This window comes from Lepus europaeus, chromosome 10 (genome assembly GCF_033115175.1).
Source record: "Lepus europaeus isolate LE1 chromosome 10, mLepTim1.pri, whole genome shotgun sequence".
NCBI lineage: Eukaryota > Metazoa > Chordata > Mammalia > Lagomorpha > Leporidae > Lepus > Lepus europaeus.
The window spans coordinates 50,434,417-50,458,315 of record NC_084836.1 but is presented as its reverse complement, the minus strand read 5'-3'; the positions used below and the strand labels follow the sequence as shown (position 1 = coordinate 50,458,315).

Genomic DNA, 23,899 nt, shown 5'->3' with positions numbered 1-23,899 from the left:
ACAGGGCTGGATCCATCTAGCATTCCAGCTAGAGGGAACAAGTGCAAGGCCCTGTGGCTGGAATATCCCTAGACTGTCTGGAGAAGAGGAGGAGGAGTAGCATGGACAAGGCATAAGGAGGGTGTGATCAGAGATGAGATGAAATCAAGGAGTTGATGGGGCCATGTAAAACCCAGGAGGTTTGTACTTTGCATGTGTGGGCTTTGACTTTTGCTTTGAGAGACATGAGAAGCCACCAGAGGGTGTTCATCAGTAGCGGCCTGACTGCTGCAGCACAGGGAATTAAGAGGAGGCATAGTAGAAGGCAAACTAGTTGGAAGAGTATTGCAACAGGAGTATGGCAGCTTGGACCAGAATGGTAGTGGGAAGGTAGTGAGAGGTGTTGTAGATTTCAAAGGAAGTGCTAGTTGATGGATGTGGAATATGACAGGAAGGGTGGTGCCAAGGGTGACGCCGCATGTTCTGGCTGGGAAACGCTGGAAGAATGGAGGTACCACTTACAAACCAGAGGGAAGACTATGGAGGTGTGAACTGAAGGTGTGGGAAAGATGCGGATGGTTTAGTCACTGAAACAGAAATCCTGAGACGCCCATTAGTGCAGTCAAGTGGCTCAAATTTCAATATTATTATTTTTAAATTTCAATATTATTAGTATTTATTATCAGTATTCTAACTTAAATATTTCCTCTTTTTTTGAAACTAGTTATTTTCTAATGATCCTTTTATCTAAAATATTGTCATCATAAAGGCTTATTAAATGCCCTCTTTAAACCTGACTCTTGAAGGTACACAGAAATGCATGGTCACTACTCTTGAAAAACAGACTGTAAATACACAAAGAAACTGGTAAAAGAAGAAAACATACATTAAATTGCAAATAAGGAACACTGGCCTTTTTAGGAAATTTGGTGTTTGGGCATAAGGAGATAGGATGGTGAGCACAGAGAGCTTGGTTCAGAGACTACAGTAGTGATCTTTGGGGCTTGTGCTGTGGCGAGGTAGGCTAAGCCTCTGTCTGTGGCACTGGCATCCCATATAGATGCTGGCTTGAGTCCCAGCTGCTCCTTTGTGATCCAGCTCTCTGCTAGGGCCTGGGAAAGCAGTAGTAGATGGTCTAAGTGCTTGGGCCCCTGCATCTATGTGGGAAACCTAGAAGAAGCTCCTGGCTTTGGATTGGCCCAGATCTGGCCATTGTGGCCATTTGGGGAGTGAACCAGTGGATCAAAGACCTTTCTCTCTGTCCCTCTCTCCCTCTGTAACTCTACCTCTCAAATAAAAAAATAAAATCTTAAAAAAATAAAATCTTGGCCAAGGACATAGGGCCCTGGCCCACAGCAGTGGTAATGAGACTGGAAAGAAGACTGAAAGTGTTGAGAATATATAAATGGGGCATAGGCTGAAGAGGAGAAGGGAGGAAACAAGTGTGGCTCTAAGATTTGAGCTAAGATGATTTGGGGAACAATGGCATTATTGTTAGAGTGGAGAGCTGGACTGGGGGAAGATGATGACCTTTGCTTGGAATATAGTGGGTGTAGAAGGAAAGTGAGACAATGCTTTAGAGCTCTGCAGTGCACATCTGGCATTCTTCCAGTCACTTGGACAGGAGAGTTGCTGAAGTGACCCTCTGTGCATCATGTGGGACAGTGCCTGAAGACCAGCTGGTCCTAAATGCAATATGCTAGCAAGATGTACATACTGAAACCCATGTTTCTAAATTCAGGTTGAATCAAAAGCCCATGCTCTCTATCATAGGATTTCCAATTCATGCATCCAACATGAGTCAGGCCCATTCAGAAAGGCTGCTCTCAATTTCTTGGGCATATTTAGAAAGGACTACAGATCCTTTGAAATGATTGACCAGGATGACGACAAAGACTTAGAGGAACATGGTAGCTGACTTTAGACACGAGGCAGTTTGCCATGTAGAAGAGGCAACACATCTGATTCTTCTTGAAGGTGGAAACAGGCTTAGTAGGTCAAAGTCACAGGGCGGAAGATAAAGTTGTATGAGCTGCTGGAGTTAGTGAGCTCCCAGTCACTTGGGGTGGCGGTGAGGGAGGGCATATAAGCAGAGGCTGGAGCAGGAGCTCCCAAGGAAACTGTAGGAGGGCATCCCTGCACTAAGTTAAAGACTGGCACGAGCGACTTGGTAAGTTATTTCTCTCGAAGATTTTTCTGTCATTTTACCGACAAGAAGATTAGACTTGGTTTACATGGGAGCACTTTTGCTAGTGTTAATTTAAATTCTCTGACAGTGAATGAAACATTGCTTTTGCCTTTAAAGCAACTGTATTTGTTTAACCTAAAGGTATCTGGGCATGTCCTGTGATGACGCTGAAGCAGCTCCAGGCCAAGGCAAATAGTTCCAACCCTTTGTCCCCTCCTTCTAATTCATGCCCAGGTTCAAGAGCAGTCTTAGAAAATGAACATCAAGATCACATTGACCAACCCTATCTATAATTCCCAACTCTAAAAGATCCTTTCCAAGTCAGAAATAGTACCAGGACTAAGACTGTTGTTGGAAGTATACTGTGAAATGTCCACAAAGTGTAACAAGCAGTAACTCAAGTTAAATGGGAATGTGGGGAGTTGGTTTGTATTGGTAAGTTATCAGTACACTTGGAAATGAAAGAAGCGTGTCTGATGACTTGAGTTTCTTCTATTTGTATGGTGATTTACAAGTCTGGATGGATTTTTACAAACATGGTTCTATCTGATCATCTTCAATCTCTTCAAAATAGTCAGAAACATGATTATATTAGAGGTTTGGAAGCTGAAGCCTAAGAAGATTCTGTATCTTCTCCAAGATCACAGAGGAAGCTGATGAAAGAAAACTAAACTTGACATTTTCTGGCTCCTAGTGCCTATCTATCTCTCTTATTTTCTCTTGGCTTAGTTTTTGGTTAGAAGCAATGATCTCTGTTGGGGAGATGGTAAAAAGGGGATTTGAGGTCTAGCTCTCCTTCTGTTGCTGATGAGTGGCCCCTAAGGTTCTTTCTGCCTCAGTTTCCTCAGCTGTAAAATAACATTATTAAATACAACAATCTTGGCATATTCTGCTCTGAAATTCTAGGAATTACGGGCACAAATGTAACGACCTGGCAGAAGCTTGGCTTAAAATTAGTGGGTCACAGGAAATCTACCCTTACATTCCCTTAGCTCAGCACCAACCCACAGTCCTGGCTCATCTGGATCTCATCTTCCCTGATTACTCCTTTTTACTTAACTCCTGTTTTAAAGCAGAATGTTTGCTCTTGGCTAAACAACCTATCTATTTAGCCTCCATCCTTTGATTTCCTCTGTTTCCTCCACATCGAATCTCCTCCTGCCCCATCTCCAGATTTCCAAACTCTTCCTACTTTTTACTGCCCCACTGAAACAATGCCCTTCAAGAAGCCATCAGAGCCTCTGCAGCATTTATTCACCTCACCCTTCTAATGCCATTCATTAGAAGACATTTATGTCTATTTTCCAGGTGTGTCTCCTGTTCTCTCTACAATAGAAGCTCCTTGAAGGCAGGGGCTCCATCTTATTTATCTCTCTGCCCACAATACCCTGGAGGGGGCAAGCAAACATACCCTAAATATTATCAGCATGATAAATATAATATGAATAAGATGTCATTTTAATGAACAGTTATTTGGTAGTAATTAGTTGTACTTTACATGTGTCCAGAATCAGAATTACGTAGTGGAAAGTTAAGAGCTCATGTGGTTTAATTTCCTTGATTTGAGGAAAAGGAAGCCAGGAAAAGCTGATAGCTGTTGGTAGTCACATTGCTCTTCCATTCAGGATAAAGGCAAAACCAGATCAGCACTTTCCAAACCTCCACACTGCCTTTCACCACCATGATTTGCCCTTTCTGTTTCCATATCGAACAATGCTAATAATACATATGAATAGTAGGAACCCAACAGTGAATGGAAAACATTACAATTGTTGACATAATCAACCTGAATATAGTTAGTATTTCCCATTTCTTTTCCATTTTATTTTTTCTTTTTCCATTTATTTTTCTGATTACTTCCTTGAAAAAGAAAAGTGCATGACAGCATGGGAGGGTGAGCATGATCTTGAGACAGGAGGAACTCTGACTGCATGGAGGCAGAGCTGGGCAGCCAGCACTGAAGCAGCAATGGTGCTTTGAAAGGCTATGCCTGCTGCTATCAAGTGTCATCTGGCTACTAAGCTTTTAACTGGACTAAACCAAGAAAGCTGTGTTCTGAAAGACAAACAATGGACACCATGAGTTGATTAAGCTATAAGAAGAATGTGTAACTTTCACAGAGCATCTTGACACATTCCCTTGTTTGTTCATAAACATTCATGAGCACCTCTTCTGTGCCAGGTACTTGCCAAGTTGTTTTGTAACTAATGCTACCTGTCTTCCCTTCTTAGACTGTGAATTCTCAGTCTAGTGAAGAGGGCAGGTGATTTGATAAAGGATTACAAGCTACTGGTGAATGCATGATTAGAGGGATGAAGGAAGAGAATATTTGTGGAAATGAGGTTGAGGGAGCACCCAATTGCCAGGTCATGGGTGGAGAGAGGTGATGTGGGGCTAGTGAACACGTGAGCTGGCTTTTGAAGTGTTTGAAGGAACTGACCAGCCAGACAAGAGTAAAAGAACACTAAAGAGTGAAAAGAATGTGCAAAGGCTCAGGGGTATGGCAGAGCCATGTCACATGCAGCGAACCTAGAAGAGTGAGTAGTAGAAGAGGGCAGGTTATACTCGGGGCAAATGGTAGGGGATGAGGCTGGTGTGGAGGAAGGAGAGAGAAGGTGAAGACTTTTGTGTGCTTTGCTCTGGCATCTGCACTCACTCTTGTAAGTGAGTGGGAACCACAAGACGACCTTAATGTAGAAGGGGTGTAACTAGGTTTGATCTATCACGTATGTTTCTTTAGGAACCTCCTGTGATTGTCTGTAAATGAGGAAAGTTACGGTTAGGGAAATGAAATCCTGTTCATAAGGTTACACAGCTAAAATATAACACAACTGGAACTCAAATGCAGGACCTTCCAAAGATCTCAGCACCCACAATGGACAGGAGGGATATGTGCGGGGAGACTGGTGGGCTCCGGTCCAGATGCAAATTGTCTATAGCTTCTAACTCTCTGAAATGTAGTACACTAGTCCCTCGTCTACAGTTTTGCTTCATGTGGATTGAGTTGCCCTCAATCAATGTCAGTCTGAAAATATTTTTTTGACAGGCAGAGTTAGAGACAGAGAGAAAGGTCTTCCTTCCATTGGTTCACCCCCCAAATGGCTGCTATGGCCGGCACACTGTGCCGATCCAAAGCCAGGAGCCAGGTGCTTCCTCCTGGTCTCCCATGCTGGTGCAGGGGCCCAAGCACTTGGGTCATCCTCCACTGCCTTCCCGGGCCACAGCAGAGAGCTGGACTGGAAGAGGAACAACCGGGACAGAATTTGGCGCCCCAACCAGGACTAGAACCCGGGGTGCTGGCACCACAGGCGGAGGATTAGCCTAGTGAGCTACGGCGCCAGCCCCAAGTCTGAAAATAGTACATAGAAAATTCCAGAAGTAAACAATTCATCAGTTTTAAACTGTTCACCATTCTGAGTAGTGTGACTAAACCTCACTATTGTCCTGCCTAGGCCATGAATTGCCCTTGATCCAGCATATCCATGCTATATATACACCACCTTCCCATGAGTCATTTAGTAGCTGTCTGCAGTGTCAGATTAACTGTTACAGTATCACAGTGCTTGTGTTCAAGTAACTCTTACTCTTTACTCAGTAATGGCCCTGAAGTGGACAAGTAGGGATGCTGGCAATTTGGATATGCCAAAGACAAACTAGAAGGTGCTTAATTTAATGAAAAGGTGAAAGTTCTCAGCTTATTAAGGAAAAGAAAAAAAATTGCCTGTGGAGGTTGCTAATTGTCCACTTCAGGGCCATTATTGAACGAACTTTCTATCTGAAATTGTGAAGAAGGAAAGAAATTTGTCTGGTTTTACTGTACACCTCAAGTTGCAAAAGTTACTGCTGCAGTGTAAGACAAGTGCTTAATTAATGTGGAAGAAGAGTTAAGTTATAGGGTCCAGTATTATTTGTGGCTTCAGGAATCCCCTGGAGATCTTGGAACATGTCTTCCACAGACACGGTGGGACTGCTATAATCAGCTATCTTCCTGCCTTCCTGCTCCATGAGCAAACAAACAGAAACAGCCTCAATTTTCCAACTCTAAAAGAGAAAACAGCCCTTGGGAGACTTGTGTGTAAGTTTCCTTAAGCCTAATCACCAAGGAGTTGAGGCATCTCTTAATTCTTAGAGAAACTCTCTGTGATAGCTCTTAGGTTCCCCCCTTGCTCTGTCAAGAGCTCCTCTCTCCCAGTTAGTGTTGGCCTTGCCTGGGAGACCACAGAAAGCTTGTGATGCATCCTGGGCACAGGCAGATGTCAGATGTCTGCCTGAAGTGAGTCTTGTTTCAGGAAAGCCATCTGCCTACTTTGTTGATGTGAGGGAGGGGCTAAAACTCTCTGGTTACGTCAGTATCTCCTTTCGGAGCTGCCGGGAAAGTTTTGTTTTGAACTAAGATCCAGGAGTGATGCTCAAAATACTTAGCAGTCAGCAAGGCCTCAGTGTGGACACTGACTATTGAGAACCTGACTGCCATATTGGTTGGATATCCGCTTGGCAACACTCACTAGAGAAGGAACTTCACTCACAGAAATCGGATGTCTGTACCCTTTTATCCAAGTGCTAGCTTGGGTCTCTTTCCCTTGAGGATCCTGATTGGGATGTACCAACATGCTTGTACCTGCTTTCTGGGAACATCACTCAAAGAGGAGCACTGCTATTTCATAGGGTTGGTAGGGCTTCTTGGCTGCAATGGTGTGCCCTGGCAGCAAAGCCAAACCACTTCTTTTCATTTGTCATCTCACAGGGAGGAAACGGTGCCTCCATTCATTAAAGGGTCATTTCCCTTCAAGGGTTCTGTCTGTCTCACAGAACATTTTCATTTTTACCTGCCATAAGACTTAGAAAGTAAACAAGTATAATTCCAGTAGTCTCTTAAAGTAGAAGATGTCACCTCATGTTAACTGGGGCTCCTAAACTCAGTCTTTCTGTTTGGATATTTTCACAGTGATAAACACCATAAATAATTTGCCTCATAATAAAGAAACTGTAGGAGAAAGAACAATCTTTTAAGAGCCTTCACTTCTTCACATAATGAATTGGAGTTTTTGCACAAAGCTAAAGGCCCTCTTTACACATTACCTGTAAAAGGAAGACAACTTGTATAAATTACCCAGTCCAGTGTAGAGTACTCTTGTAATACAGGTTATTAATCTACAGTAGCCCATACACAGCTAGTAACGTAGCATATCCCTTCTGGCAAAACGATAGCAGTGCATCTAACCTGTAGGCGGTGTGTGGCTTCAGTGGTCCGTCACAGAATCTTTGCTGATTGGGATCACATTTCCCACCCAGGCTCTCCATCTCCGCTCCAAGCTTAATGTTAAAACTCTTGGAATTGCTATCAGGACTTTCAGCACATTTGCTGGCAAAATAATTCGTCTGATACACTCGAATGGAGGCGTTGTGCCTGTAATCCAAGTAGGAAGGGAGAGGGTGCTGCTGTTCCGGCTTCAGCTCATCGCTGCCTGAAGAAGAAAACCCACAGTTAAGGACAGCCTTTCTTGTCACTTCAATGACTTCAATTCCATTTCTGAGGCTGCTTCCTTAGCCACTGTCTCTGGTCATCCCTAGAGGTGATCTCGAGAGGGTATTGTGACACTATCCTGATGAAACTGCTTTGAATTCACTTTTTCTAAAATAAAAATAAACAGAATGTAGTTTTCTATATGCATGCACATATACCATCATTTTGCTAGGAAGGGAAATAAAATGAGGTAGCTTTTTGCATCATGTAATGATATGTGGGCCACAACTCCACAAAGTTGGATGACTCCCCATTGTGGGAGCCAACCCACTCAATCTGCCAATAACCACTGTCGTTGAGCTAATAAGGAAACCCCCATGACCGAGAAAATAGGGGAAAAGATAAGAGAAACCACGTCCCAGGCCAGAACAGTTGTCCCCCAAGGCACACTGCACGTGCGTGTGGCTCTGTTATCTTGAGCACAGCCTAATCCTGGCTCAAATTTGGCCCCTCACTCCGAGCCTTTCCCAGAACTCTTCCCCTGTCCACCCAGCCTGCTGTGTGTTTTGGCACTGCAACCGAGTTTTGATGTTGGCTGGAGAAAAGTATAATTGGGAAGATAAATACTGTAGAGATATCATTTACAATGAACTTCAAGCAGTGATATCATGGGGGTTCATTGCAGTATCCTGGACTCTTGTTTAATACAATTTCCTTATAATGAGTAGATCTTGGAAATATTTTGTTGGCAGTAGTTGAGAAGGAATGTTGCCTTTAGGCTGAGTGTATATGTTATAAATGATATTTACACAAGTGGAGTGTTATCTTAGGTTACCAGATTACTACAGTCCACCTCTGTGGACATTGATCATAGAAACCCACTGGCTGGAGAACACAAGGCTCCTTTTTGGAGTGAGCCTTCTTTTTGGTTACAGCCTTATAATCATGTAGTGTAAAAAAAAATACATCATTGCAGTCTAATTACATGTAAAGTCTTTGCACAGCTCACCAATTTATCTGCATTTATGAGGTATGAGGAAATCTGGGATGCACCGCTCACCTTTAGAATTATTTCATTATCAGCTTTCGAACAATTACATACAATGTGAAAGTGCAAAGATGGTTAGTTATCCCAGTGAGATTAAAATATTATTTAGCCTAGAAATTGCTCCAGTATTTCTATTATTCACAAATGCATATATAAATTGTCAGGGATACTTAAGAAACTCATGTTCACAACTTAAGTAATTTTGAAAAATATAAAGAAAGTAAAATATATAAGGAAGTTATATGAAATAAACACAAGCATATTTTGTATATAAAATATTAATGCCATGAACATCATTTGGAGAAATAACATACCCAAGCTCAATGGTAAATATATAATGGACATGCATGGTTCCAATACATCCCTAGTACAGATAGTTTGACAAATACATATAATCAGCTTTAAAGAGTACACTTAGTATTTTGCAATGTTGTGATAATATTAACTAGTATTTGTCCAGTTGGTAAGAATTAGGTAGGGAATGAAATAATTTAGGTAACTACAGAAATTGGTAGAGTAAGAAGGAATGTTTCTCATGAACATCTTTTCCTTCTTCCAGGCTTTTGGATACTTCTATCAATTGATAGGTGATTTGGGAGTATATGGTTGTTTGAGGTATTTGAGATGGGGAAAGGAAAGAGTTGAAGCATATTGCTATTTAATAGTAAAGAATAATGACCAAGACTGCATGAGACATGAGGATACTTAAACAAATCAGGTGCAACAGACTTCCAACAGTGCCTGGCACACAGTAAGGGCTCATTAAATGATTTTTGTAATTATTTTTGTAGCTGCTATTATTCTCCCATTCACTAATTAAACCCAGACAATAATAGGCTTTATTGCCAATGAGTCTTTAAGCAGTTTCTTGTTAAATCTCTCTGTATACAAAAGAGATGGAGCTCAATGACATAAAATTAAGTTTTCTACTCTTAAAGACTTTCATAGAAAAAGCCCTCCCCTGACCTTTTGAAAAGCAGTTCTGTCTTATGGTAGAGTTAGTTAATTTGTAGGAACTTACCATCAGCCTCTCTCACCACCACTGTGAAATATTTCACAGCTCCATTGGTGTCACTGAACCAGCTGCAGTTGACAGTAAAGTTGATGGAAGATTTGCTAATTAGCACCTCCTTTTCATTCACACGGATATGTGGAGGTGGAGGAGGAGGGCCTGGAAAAAGAGGTAGGAAAGGGACTAAGAGGGGCCCCAGCTCTGCTTTCACATGATAAATAACAGTCAGTGAGATGAAGGACTGCACACACAAAGGTATGTGAGAGCAAATGTGAGTGTGGGTGTGTACTTAAAGTTTATCATCAAGAAACTCTTGTCTTCTCCTGACAGGAGGTAGGTAGAGAGTGATTTGCCAGTGGTATGTATATTAACCTAATGAAAGGGGCAGCTCCTAAGCAGGATTTCCTGAAGTTGTAGCATCAAATTGCTTAAAAGCCCCATTATAGCTCTAACTGTACCAGGCAAAGTGATGCATTTAAATCCTAATTCATTCAAGTACTTTAGTATCAATTAATTAGTTTGCTCTCAGGATCTTTTGCACAGAGATATGTTTCCATTTCGTGGAAGTGACTACAGAAAAGGCTACAAGTGAACTGCATGCCAGTGAGCAGTAGTGATTGTCTTAAAAGAGAAAGACACAAAGCCCCTTTGCCCCATGCACACCCTAGGATACACTTACGATCTATCATTGTAATAGTGCTGTCTTCCACCACCTCACTGGTCATGCCAGCTGACTGCACTTTGATGGATACCAGGTACCTCTTATGTGGCACCAGCATCATAATGTTGAGCAGGGATTTCTCTTTTTCCAGTTTTCTGGAAAACTCAATTTCTTGGGTGTCCATTTTCCGACATTCAATGCTGTACCCATCAAAGTCAGAATCGGGAGGGATCCAAGAACAGGCAATGGCCGTTGAGTTCTGAGGGCGGCAATGCAGGTTTTGTATCTTGTCTGGTTCTAAAGGGCAGAGAAGAGACATATTTCAGAACGCTAGAGACACATTGTTTTCAGTTCTTTAGCATCCACTTAGTTCTGAGATCTAAAGAAATTGTTCTAAAATCAAAAATCTATTTGGATTACTTTTTTCAGGAAAAAGTTCTCATGAGGATTCAAGATAAGTTATTCCTGCCAGATCCCTCTTGGAAAGCATAAAAAGTTAAAATGTTGTTTCTTTAGAAAATTGTCAAGTGACAGGATGCTTGGAAACACAAATGTGCACAGGACACTGAGATCAAGTGGCAGAAGGTAGAAGATGAGGCAGAGCAGCTAGAGGTTAAAAGTGTAGCTCAGCCACCCTGAACACAAATTCTATTTTCTAACTGCGTACTCTTGGCCCACTGACTTGATGTCTCTACCTCATCTTCAAAATGGGGAGATTAAGAGTATCTACTTAATATCATTATTGCAAAGATTCAATTTGTTTGACACACAGCCAGCCAGCAACCTAGGACAGCGGTTGTCTAGTTTGATTACTCATATATGCTAGCTCTTTCAATGAGGAAATGATGAAGAGGTGTAACTGATTTGTTGCCTTCTGTCTCCCTCCATTCTTTGCCTGCCCCTCCCTGTTCACACACCCTGCTCTAAGCCCTGAAATTGCTCAGGAATGCCCATGGTATGTCATGGTGTTCTGTCTCCTATTCTCTGTTGTCATTCACTTTTGTCTGCCTTGCAGAGTGGCTGACACACAGCAGGGACTCAGGAAAGGCAGCTGATCTTACTTCTTGTTGTGTATGACACAACAATAAGATTCAATCTGAAAAAGGTAGAGTTTAGATAAGTAGTTTTCAATTTTTAATTCTAGCAGCTGAGCCATGTAAGCAAGTTCCCAGAGCCTCACTATGTGAGAATGGAGGGTCTCTGGTCCTGGGCTTTTAAATGTGCGTAGAAGGAAAAGATGCTGTGCTGGAGTACAGACATCATCACTACGACCCCCATTCCTTCCCTTGCTTACCTCCTCTGCCTGGGAATTTGAGGAACACCAGGCTCTGGACTAGAACTTGAAAAGCTAGGTCTTGACCATCCTATTTCACTTCAGGAGATGAATGCTTTGATAGCACACTTTAAAAGGCGGCAAGCCCATTGTTCTGTTGACATTGCACTCAGTACAGTACCAATTCTCAGATGGCCATAGTCCTCTATCAAAAGTCAACCTATCAAAAAGGCTCACAAAACCATTGGGCTTTATGAGGAGGGGTTTAAAAAATAAGGCATAGGGAAACACTTTGCCTAGCTGTTTAGAGGGCAGTTAAGACATCCATGTCCCATATTGGAGTGGTTGGATTTGATACTCAGCTCTGGCACTTTAACCTTAACTCCAGCTTCCTGCTGGTGTGGACAGATTCCTGTGACCCATAGGGGAGATCCAAGTTGCATTTCTGGCTCTCAGCTTTGGCCTAGTGCAGTCCAGACCAGTCCAGGCCATTGTGGGCATTTGGGGGAGTGAGCCAGCAAAGAGAGCTCCCTCTCTATCTCTGTCTGCCTGTCTCTCTGTCCCTGAGTTTAAAAATAAAACAGAAAAATAAGGAAAAAGGCAGTTATGTTTGGCTTTAAGGAGATCAAACAGGGAAAACCATTCTATTTTGTTGTTGGCTTTTAATGGTTTGTCTTAAAATTTTATCTTCTTTTCTCTACCTCCCCAATATCCTGGATTTGAAATAATCTGTCCACTCATAAACCATTTAGATAGGGCTGGCTACATAATTTTCAGGGTCTAATGCCAAATGAGAATGTGATGCCTGTTACTCAAAAATTAAATTTCAAAACATTAACAGCAGAGAATTAAACCAAGTATGTGGTCTCTTAAGCATGGGCCTCTGTGTGCCTGAGAGGTTGGTACCTTGGCCCTTCTTGTACAAAAGATCATTCTTCAGCTCATGAAGAATCTGTTAATAGATGATTTTTGAGTAACTATGTGTAGACCTAGTAGTAGCCCATTGCAATGATAGTACCTAGCGTCTTGAATTAGAAATCAGCCCACCTTCTCTTGACACACACTTTTTAGTAACAACATTTGTCCTAAAAAGGCACAAATTTGAAACACGATTAATCAATTCTTGTTTCATAATAAGTTCTACAAATGTCAACCAAGTCACAAGAGGTTAGTTGAAGTAATTTAGCAAAAAAGTCAACACAGTATTTTTCAAGAGAGGGGAAGGATTGGCTCTTGAGGCAAACAACAATTGTGCCTTTCAAACATTAACTGTTTATCAATCTGTTGTACTCCTTTCAAACCAACTCACAGCTGAGACACCTTGCCACCTTTCTCTTTTAGTCTTGAAGAAGGCCTTTCAAAACATCCTACCTATTCCCTAATTATGATAATTCATAGAAAGAATAACATGGAAATTTGCTCCAACCTCTCAGCGTGGTGCTCTGCTTAATGGATTAGATAACCCAGCCTACAACAGGCTTCTGAAAACTCATCCTGGGCGTGTTTCAAATTTCTTAGTTCCTGTTCATGTGTTTCTCTTGGCACACGACTGATCCAAAACTGATCTGTGAATACAATATGGAGCACCAGATGTACCTGTTCCAGCATTAATGCTTACTGAGTAAATGAAATGACTATGCCCTTCAATTTCTGTTTGTCAGCTATGTATTATTGGTTGCTGACAAAACTACCTGATCTGATCTGATCATGGAAGCTACCCATACTGGATAATTTGGAAAAAAAAAAAAATTTGGATTGAAGTTGCTATGTTGAAACCTTGGTTTCTTTTAGTTTGTTGTATTGATTCCCAAATGCCTTTGGGAAGAAATTGGCATATGTTTTGTTGTTGAAGCATTATTATCTGTAAGATGTACAGTGAGATGTCTTAACTGATTCCTTTGCTTTTAGTTTGGTTCTTTTCAATTTATTCTCTACACTATACTCAGAGTGGCTTTCTAAAGTATGAACGTAATCATAGTATCTCTGCTGAAAGTAAGTGGCTCCATTTGGTTTAGAACCTAGTTCAAGGTTGATAGCATGCACAAGAGACATTTTATGATCTGATTCTCTTAATTTTCACCTTTGGTGCTCTGGCCAACTAAACTTCTGTTTCCCTATCAGCAGAGCTTTCTTTTTCTTTCCTGATCTTGGAATATTTTATTCTCTCTGCTTAGAATACTTTCTACTTCTTTGCCTGCCTCTACCTGGTCTTCCCTTAGGTTTTAATTTGGATATTTCATCTTCCAGGAAATGCCCTTGTTTTAGGTCAGATGCCTCACCTGTGTTTTTATAGTGCCATTTACTTCCCTCATCACACTCAAAATTGTCTGTTTAATGATAGTACCTCCCAACCAATTGTAAGTTCCATGAAGGCACATTCTTTATTGTCCATTGATGTTAATGTTGAATGAGTGGGAAAAAAATCTACATAGACTTCTGCCTGAATTCAAATGCAGCCAATTCCAAGTAAAAATGTGGATTTCAACCACGCCTCATTGGAATAAGATGTTGAACATATAATCCTCTCACTCCATCTCAGAATCAAGAGTAGCAAAACATGTCATACTTGTCCTCACAGATCCAAAAATTGGTTTGCTGTAGGTTTTCCAGGAGTCACCACTGACAGTCCTGACACTGAACTGATAGGATCTCCCTGGGCGGAGACCATACACAATGCGTCCTTCAGATTTTTTGTTGCTGTAGGGATTGAAGACTGTGAGTGCATCCCTGGGGAGCCACTGCAGTTCAAAGTCATTGTAGTCTGTCCAGTCTGGGGGCCCCTTCCAGGTGATGGCCAAGGATGTGTTTGAAACATCAGCAAATGACAAAAGGCTGGGAGGAGCTGGAGCTGTACATACAAGAAAGAGAAAAATCACATGATCATATCCATGGCATAACAAACATAAGGCCGCTGAGCAGTATCAGACATGTTTAATGTACTCTGTAGAAAGAGATAATAATAATTTGTGGTAAGAGTTTTCTTGTTTAAACTTACACAAAGCACCTGAAAGCAGTGCTCAATAGTATCTTTTCTTTAAGATTCACAGCCAAAGTCCCAGGGAGCACAAGTGTACACCAAATGAGTTACAAGTGTGTGAGGTATTGATTCTAGCAGATTTTGTGGGTGCCAGGGCTGGAGTCCATGCATAGGTATATCTCAAAATAGATAGCATGTTGATTGGCCCAGGATGGCATAAAGGTACTAGTATCATCTATGTGTCTGGGACATGAAAATACCGAGGAAGAACTACTAATTAACACAATGATGATGTATAGATTGTTCCCCATTTTAGAGATAAGAAAACTGGGGCTAAGAGATGCTCAATGATCTGCCCCACTGATATAGATAACTGGCAGTTAAACTAAGGACTTCTTTTTGACCAGTCTTTGCTTGTTATCCTTTGTTCAACAGTGCCTTCCCAAGTTCAGGAGCTAGTGTGCAGCATGTCATTATCGGGTTTATTTCTTGTCACTGAAATCATGATTAAAATGTAGCTTTGGTAGCTGTTTTCCCACCAGCACTGGGCTTCTTACCTGTCCTGCCCTCCCCTGTGACCTGATTGCTGAGGTCTCCGCTGTGGGTTACCACACACAGTGTGTATTTTCTTCCAGGGACCAGCCCATGAAAACGCCACTCTGTCAGGTCCTTGTGTCTCCAGTTTTCCTTCTTTGTGCCATTGGGATTGTAGAGAATCAGCTCGTAAAAGTCAAGGTCTCCAGGGGCTGGGCTCCAGCTGAACCAAAGGCTATCTGTCATGTTCTGATTAGATCCCTTGAGATGGCTCACAGGGGCCGGGACTGAAACAGAAGAAAAACTCGTACTGAGAACAACACAGAAGCAAAGGCATTGGTGAGACCGTGAGCTGTGTTGGGCATAAGGGTGTGCAGTATGCATTGTAGAGGCAGGTGTGGTGCAACCTAACACATAACGAAACAGGTGGTGACTTCTATATTCTTGACACCCTATGAAATACGTCTTCACAATAAGTTAGTAGTTTTGCTTATAAAAGACCCATGAAATATTGATAAAGTTTCCAGCTCTTTCCAGCTGGCCCATCCCACTGCCATCTGCCATCTTGACATTCCCTCTCTGAGTCTCTTTAGTTCCTTTCTGCTTGCCTTTACGCTCTCAGTTCTCTCAGGCTCTTACCAAAACCTGTACATGCAAATCTTCATTAGGAAAAGAAGTGTGGAGAGTGTCTCCTACCACTGCATAAACAAGTCAAAGACCCCTTGTCTCAGGTGTTTGGGCAGTGTCTGTCTTTGGAGAGTGAGGACACTGGCCCCCAACTTGAAATGTTAATTAGCAGGTACTAGAAGATGTGCAGAGGGCGCACTGCTCTGGAGATGGTAACTCATAGGCACTTCTGTGGCCTGGGCGTGTTACTGCTCCACGTCATTCCCTTCGGAAGGCAGACTGCTCTGACACTGTGGTCTTCCTATGGTTTCCCTCACCTTCAGGTTTTAGCTGAAATGCCTTCTCTGTCTAAAGGAGGGTCTTGTCTCTCAATCACAACGCATTGTTCATTTTATCACAGAAGCTAAGGCATTCCAAAATCCTCTCCCTTGACAATGGCTGCCCACACTCTCTGAGGTCAGGGGCATTGTTTGCCTTGTTTTCTGTTGTATCCCAGCAGTGGGCCATGTGCCTGGCATGGAAGAACACTCAAATACTATGGACAAATGGCAAAAAACTGAATGGGGAAAAAAGACTCAGAATGTAGGAAAGGAAGTGAATTCATTTCTTATTTGTGCCACAGAGAAATCCCTCCTCTTTCCTGGAGCCCTTTGTTTCTGTTCCATCTAGTGCTGCATTTCCGTTGGTGGTTGCCCTTCTCTGGACCATCCCTCTATTCTATTTCACCTAGGAAGTAGGAGGGCATAACTTGAATAGAATCACGCTAGGTTACAACCCTCCTGTACAGTTTGTGGCAAGTAGAGGATTGAGATTCATTTTTCATTATGCCCCATGAATCAAAAACACAGATGCCAACGTAAAAATTGCCCACACATTATTTATATAATGTCCAAGGTCTGCTTTAGGCTCAAAAAGCAGTGAATCCTGGGACAATCCCCTTGCTGTACATTACTGCTTGCACGTGGGTCTTACCTGTTCTGCCAAACATGAAAGACTCATTAGATAGCTCTCCACTGTGAGTTACAATCACCATTTTGTACATCCGGCCTTGCAGCAAGTTCTGGAAAGAGAAGGTCTGGACTTGGGGGTCAACTTGCGCTCTCTCCTGAAGAGTTCGATCTGGGTTGTACAGAAAAATGTTGTACCAATTGAGCTCCCCCTCCGAGGCTGTCCAACTGAAAGACAGGTGCCTAGTGGAGTTCTCTGTGATCCTCAGGTTGGTGACAGCTGCTGGGACTGGAAAAGTCAAGGATTGAGGGAACGAGAATGAGTTTTGGCCTGACACCACCTAGAATTAACACCTGGATGGATATGCAGCAACCAAAACCACATTGTCCCTGCCTTCAAAAATAGAGACATATGCTACAATTATCAACTTTATTAAAAACAAAGTCATAAGACAACTAAAAAAACAGGCATAAGGAATTATTTTCAGTCATTTTTGGGGTAAATATTGAATATTTATCTGATCTGTATGACTAAATCTTTTTCTAACAGTAAGAACAAGATTAGAGATAAAAAACCTACTTCTTAGCAGCAGCTGACAGCTAAGCAGTGGTCACTGGGGGAAAGAAAGTGGATGGGAAAGAGAAAAGCAAACAGCCCAGGAGAGTGGATTTAGGGATGTGGGAAAGAGAAACAATGAGAAGGCCGAACCATTTATAAAATTTGTATTAGGGTTGCAAAACCCTGCTCAGTGCTACCTGTTGGCATGGTGGTCAGGCACTCCGGGAAAAGACCTGCCTCCCAACTGCTGGCACAGATGTTGCCTGATTGCTTCAAAATCTTCAGGTGCTGATGGAAATGCTTGAGTCCTCTCTATACCCCAAACTCTTTCTCAGAATTGTTTTTTCCTCTCGTTATCTAGGCCACTAGAAGTTGATGTTTCCCATGGTTCAACCCTTTGTCCCCTTTCCATTCTATAATACTAGCTGAGCCATCAATCTCATCCACTTTTTGCATTGAACCAACATTTCAACCCAAGTCTTTCTGTTTGGCTCGCTTCTCTTTGCAGCTTACGGCCGTATTTCCAATTGTCTGTGGTTCTCTCTCTTTGCAAGTCATTCAGATAGCTGACTCAATATAGATCTAGACCCTGTGGAAGTCTCCTCGATTCTTCTTCCTCCTGCTTCTCTTATTTCAATTAATTACATCACCTTCTACCAGACACCCCCGGTGGAAACTCTGAAATCCTTACCTCTATCGATCATCTGCTCAGCCTCCAAGTGCCACCTTATCTAATGCAGAAATATTTCTTGATTATATGCACTGCTCTTCATTAGGGCCCCACAGTCATTTGGCTTTTGACCCTTATCATCCTCTGACTGTTGTTGTCACCTTGCTCTTGCTTTCTCTGTCCCAGCCACACAGGCCTCTGGCTGTTCCTCTAGCAACAGCCCACCCGGAGTCTTTGCCTTGCAGTTGGTTCTGCTTGCAGGTACTCTTCCCCAAGTATTTGCATGACTGTCTCTATCACTTCTTGCAGAATTTTACTCAATTATCACCTTTTCAAGGAACTCCTTGAAGACTGTACTACCTTAAATGGTAAGTCCCCAACACTTGCTGTCCTGCTTTAATTTTCCCCCTGGCATTTGTTACTGTCTACCTGCTGTATCTTTCACTTATTTCTTTTGCTTATTGCCTGTTTACACTATTAGCAGATAAGCTTCATGACCACGAAAGTTTATCTTATTCATCTTGGTCAGTCTGGCTTCTAGAACAGTGGCTAGAATATAGTAGGTATTCAGTAATGAATGATTGAGTCTCCTTACTTCTTGATCCTCTCTCTGTTCAATCTGTTATCCACTGCCATCTGATTTGAGAAGCAGAGAGAGAGAGAGGGAGAGTGCATTCCCCCCTACTGGTTTACTCCCTGAATGCCCACAATGGCCAGAGCAGGGCCAGGCTGAAGCCAGGAGCTGGGAACTCAACCCTGGTCTTCACATGGGTAGCAGAGACCCAATTACTTGAGCCATCACTGCCAGTTCCCAAGATGTGCAATAACAGAAAGCTGGAATCAATGAGAAGAGCCAGGATTCAAATCCAGGCACTCTGATAGGGGATGCTGGCATCTTAATCATTAGGCCAAACGCCTACTGCTGTTTTTTAGCTTCCTGAAGGCACATGTTTTTATTTTAAAAGTTTACTCTGTGGCTGAAAAATTTTTATTGCCTTCTCAATGTTTATAAGGAAAAAAAAAAAAAAGAAAAGGAAATTATACTCCTGAGGAAGGCCCACCAGCCATTGTCTAATTCGGCCCCAGTCCAGCTTGCCGGACTCACTTTTCCATCATGTAGCACACACTACAGCTGCCCACAAGTTCTGGTTGTTTCTTCTTACACCTCGTGGCCTTTGTACAGGCTAGTCTGTTGGCATAGAATGTTCTACCTTCTCTCTATATGGAGAGTTGCTTATAACAGCTCTCAACATTGTTCATGCCTCTTAGCCTATAGTTCTTACACAACAGTAGACAGAGATATTTGGTAGAAAACATCAATTTGTGCTAATTACCTGTTCGGCCTTCAGTTTGGGCTTCCTTGCTAAAGAGTCCTCCACTCACAGTTAGGATCTGTATCTTGTATTTCTTGCCGGGTGTCAGATCTTCAAATTTGTGCTGCTTGGCGCTGGCTGGCTCGGACATGTTGCTCAGAAGAGCTCCATTTTCATTCAGAAGCAGGATATCATATCTCTCTGCCACACCAACAGCTTTTTGCCAACTTATTATTAAGGAATCACTGCTGTATGCATTGCTTGCGGTTATTCTCTGTACAGTTGCTGGAACTGCAGAAACAAGAGAAGCCAGACAATTCAGATTCTGTCACTTAGGGCAAAGCAATCGATGGAGAAGAATGTTCCCGAGTCAACTGCTGATCACGGACAATGCCTTTGCTTTATGTGTGTGGCACTGACATATAAAGAGGAGAAAGTATTTCTTGGCTTGAATTCTCTGAATAGCTAGTTTGATTTTCCATTTCCTCTCTGAATTTAGACAGGATCTTAAAGTCAAGCAGGTGGAAAAGTTAGTGTAAGAGATGTTGATAAATGTGGAATAGTGTCTATAATGGATGAATGCTGAACACATTTACATACAACAAATGTAGCTTAGATGCTTGGAGCATGTCTTTTGTTTTCCTTTTTATTCCCAACATCAACTCCAGTAAAAATTTTAATTCTTGACATAAGCAGTAATATTCTCATAATAATGGTACAGTTGTCCCTTGGCATCTGTGGGGCACTGATTCTGGGTCCCCCTTGGACATAAAAAAATCCCTGGATGCTCAAGTCATGGTGTAGTATTTGCAGAAACTATGCCCATCCTCCCATCTACTTTAAATCATCACTAGGTTACTTACAATACAATATAAATACCATGTAAATAGTTACACTATATTCTTTAGAGAATAGTGCCAAGGGGCCAGCATTGTGGCGTAGCAGGTTGGGCTTCCGCCTCATATGCAGGCATCCCGTATGGGCACTGGTTTGGGACCTGGCTGCTCTACTTCTGATCCAGCTCCCTGCTAGTGAGCCTGGGAAAGCAGCAGAGTGTATCCTGAGTCCTTGAGACCCTGCACCCATGGAGGAGACCAAGAGGAGTCTTGGGGCTCCTGGCTTCAGCTTGGCCTACCCCTGTCCGTTGGGGCCGTTTGGGAAGTGAAACAGCGAATGGAAGATCGCTGTCTTTCCTCCACTTTCTCTAATGCTGCCTTTCCAATAAAAAATAAAATCTTAAACTGTTGAAATCTATTAAAAAAAAAAAAAGAAAATAGTGATAAGAGAAAGCTGTACATGCTCAGTACAGATGCAAATTTTTTCTCCTGAATATTTTCAGGCTGTGAGTAGTTGAATGCATGGATGTGGATCCCCCAAATAGAGTGGGCTAAAAGTATTTGTACTATATGGCCCCTGATGTAAAAGCAAAGTAGAATTATTTGTTAATAATATTTCTGATCTGAGATTTGTTTGTTTCCTCCTAATCTCCTTAATCTGTTCTATATAATCTCCTTAGGAGATTTCATCTCCTCTGGTGGTTTGGATTGCCATCCACACAGTGATAGCTCCTAAATTTAAACTTTCAGCTCAGAGCATTCTCCTGTCTTTGCAAATTACATTCTCCCTGGATGTTCTCCAGTCACCCAACACTCACCTCCCTTTCTGAATCTCCTCATTGTCTGTTGTTCCTAAGTTTTGGTCCAGGTGAAAAATAAAAACAAAAACAAAACGTAGTTTGCTACTCTGCTCCTTCTACATATATATCCAAACACAAGCTACCATTTCTGTGTTCTAAATCTTGTCTCTTCAATTCAGCTACTCTCTCCTTCTTCAGTGCTACAACTTAAGACAAAATCATTTCTTGCATCCGTGATCGCCACAGTCTCTTGACAAGCTCCCTGACTTCTTTCCCTCTCCATGTTTCAAACTCCACCCTGTATCTATGTATTCTCACAGCACTTCCATGTCGGCGGCCCTTAAGTGGCTCTCGGCAGTTCTCAGACATCTTGCCACACATGGGGCCCTCTGCATGACTTAGTCTATCTGCTTGGCTGGCCAGAGGGTGCACGTTCTCTACTCTAGCATTTTATGTAGTATGTAGATCATGAGATGCGTCCTGCTGCGTTTCACTTCCAGGCTTTTGTTTTTCCTACTGGCACCAAGAAAGTTTACATTTCACCTCAAAGATTTCTCAGTCTCTGTTTAAACCTCAGTTCCTCCTGGAAGCCTTCCTGACTCTTGTTTGCTGCCATAACATCTCATAATGACTTTTATTTTGGCCCTTACCATGTTGTACAGTAGTTGTAATTTGACATCTTCATGAGATCCTATGATTCTTGAGGCCAGGGGCTATCTTATCACTGAATTCTCACTTTCTAACACAGTGCTTGATACAAGGTTAAATAGTACAGATAGGGACCAGCTGTGCCACAGTGGGTTGACGCCCTGGCCTGAAGTGCCAGCATCCCATAAGGGTGATGGTTCGAGGCCTGGCTGCTTCACTTCCTATCCAGCTCTCTGCTATGGCCTGGAAAAGCAGTAGAAGAGGCCCAAGTCCTTGGGCCCCTGCACCCGCGTGGGAGATCCAGAAGAAGCTCCTGGCTTCGGATCGGCGCAGCTCCAGCCATTGTGGCCAACTGGGGAGTGAACTATCAGATGGAGGACCTCTCTGTCTCTCTCTCTCTCTGCGTCTCCTCTCTCTCTGTGTAACTCTTTCAAATAAATAAATCTTTAAAAAAATAGTACAGATATGAATACAGATATGGACATAAAATAGAGGAATAGCAGGAAATGGTAGAGAGTCCCTGGGACTCACAACTAAATAAGTGGTCACGAGAATGGAAGATATCTAAAAATATTGTATTACGGCAGAGAGGCATGAGGTTTGGAGCCAGGCAGATTGAGATTTGAATTATAGCTCTAGGTCTTATTACATGTATCCTTGATAATGTTTCATAAACATTTTGAGCCTTACTTTCTTCACCTATCATATAGAGACGATGATCTCTACCTTGTAGGATGAGTAGAGATCATTTTAGTTTTTACTTACTTGACAGACACACAGACAGGCGGTGAGAGTGCCCATCTGCTGCTTCATTCCTCCAGTGGCAGCAACAGCTGGGACTGGGTCAGGCCAAAGCTGGGAACCGGGAGCACAATGCAGCTGTGCCATGCGGGTGGCAGGGACCCAACTATTTGAGCTATCACCATTGCCTCCCGGGATGCACATTAGCAAGAAGCTGGAATCGGGAAGGGAGCTAGGGCTCAACCCAGGTACTCCAATATGAGATGCAACATTCCAACTGGTGGCTTCAACACCAGGCCAAATGGCCACCTCTCGAGCTCATTTTAAATGCCTGGCCTATCATAGGTCTTTGGGGTTTACTTTACAAATAATATATTAGTAGTGATATTTAAAAACATATATTACTCATACACTTGATAATTGTTCTTTATTATTACAGGTAAAGCAGATAGCCTAGGTATGTATTCTTTCCTAAGGAACTTTGAGAAAATGGTGAAATTCTGGACACTGCACAGCTATGGAAGTCTGCTTTTAAAACATCCTTGAGCAAGTATAAATTTTATTCAGATGATTTGATTTCTAAATACTTTGATTTATTTTGCAAATCTCTAAGTGAGACAGGCACTTGTAATTGTATAAACTTAGGGATTTTTGATTTGTGAATGGTTAAGTCCCTTATGATCCATTATGGAGAACAATGACACATTCTACAACTGGGCCCTGCTCCAGGTGCACACTCACCTGTCCGCCCAACCGCATCAATCTGGTTCTTCAAGGACCCGCTGACCGAGGCGATGGCGATGCGGTACTGTTCCCCGGCCTCCAGCCTGTGGAATGTGTGCTCAGAGATGTGCTTGGGGATTGTCTGAGACTCCACCTTTTGATCCTGTCTGAATGCTGACACGGTGAAGGAATCAACATCTCCCCCACCAGGAGTCCAGTTCACCGTCAGGCTATCTGTGGCCCCATTGGGAGAAATGTGAATATTTTTCACAGCGCTAGGAACTAAAAGAGAAAATACAGTGAACATTTCAAGAACAAACTGTAACAATTTTCAACCAAAGTTTTTCATGTTTCCAATGCTCTGGCATTCTCTGAAAGCATGAACATGAAAAAAAAAAAAAGCATCAGTTTGCTATTTTTCTCAGACGTATCTGCCTCCTGTGAAGTTGAGAGAGGAAATCTAGAGGGTGATCAATGCCTGTGAGACAGTGAAGGGCTGCTTAGATCTCTCCTTTATAAGCTGTGGGACTATAGGAAAATTATGTAACCTCTAGAAGTTTCAGTTTCCTTGTCAGAAAAATGACAATGATGGTAACAGCGAGGATTGAACAAAATGTAGATGAGAAGAGCTTTGCATCGTGACTTGTGGAGAAATGTTAACTGTTACAGCAGTGCACCTGTGTATGCCTCACAAACACCAGCTAGTTCAGCATTCCATGCTATTGTCTGGGAGCTGCTCCCATTCCCCATGTCATGCTTTATTTGGACAATATCACTGTCTGTGTCAAGATAACTTTCCCTTCTTGCCATCTTCCTTTTAGCCTTCCAAATCCCTACTTAAAAACCCAGGATGCCTCACATTTTCAAGTCCCCTCCTTGAGTGGTATTTTGAACAAGTT

The 23,899-nt window shown here is 42.3% G+C and overlaps 1 protein-coding gene across 2 annotated transcripts in view; it reads right to left on the bottom strand.

Moving 5' to 3' along the window:
* Nucleotides 1-23,899, bottom strand: part of PTPRB (protein tyrosine phosphatase receptor type B) — a 141,765-nt gene that overhangs the window by 36,255 nt on the left and 81,611 nt on the right. For both annotated transcript variants that reach the window (XM_062203225.1, XM_062203224.1), the window contains 8 exons: nucleotides 23,019-23,282; nucleotides 19,274-19,543; nucleotides 16,736-16,999; nucleotides 15,160-15,423; nucleotides 14,192-14,473; nucleotides 10,371-10,649; nucleotides 9,701-9,850; nucleotides 7,389-7,632 (listed from right to left, as the gene is read on the bottom strand). In XM_062203225.1, the coding sequence (XP_062059209.1) occupies nucleotides 7,389-7,632; nucleotides 9,701-9,850; nucleotides 10,371-10,649; nucleotides 14,192-14,473; nucleotides 15,160-15,423; nucleotides 16,736-16,999; nucleotides 19,274-19,543; nucleotides 23,019-23,282 (2,017 nt within the window). The remainder of the gene's footprint in view (nucleotides 1-7,388; nucleotides 7,633-9,700; nucleotides 9,851-10,370; nucleotides 10,650-14,191; nucleotides 14,474-15,159; nucleotides 15,424-16,735; nucleotides 17,000-19,273; nucleotides 19,544-23,018; nucleotides 23,283-23,899) is intronic.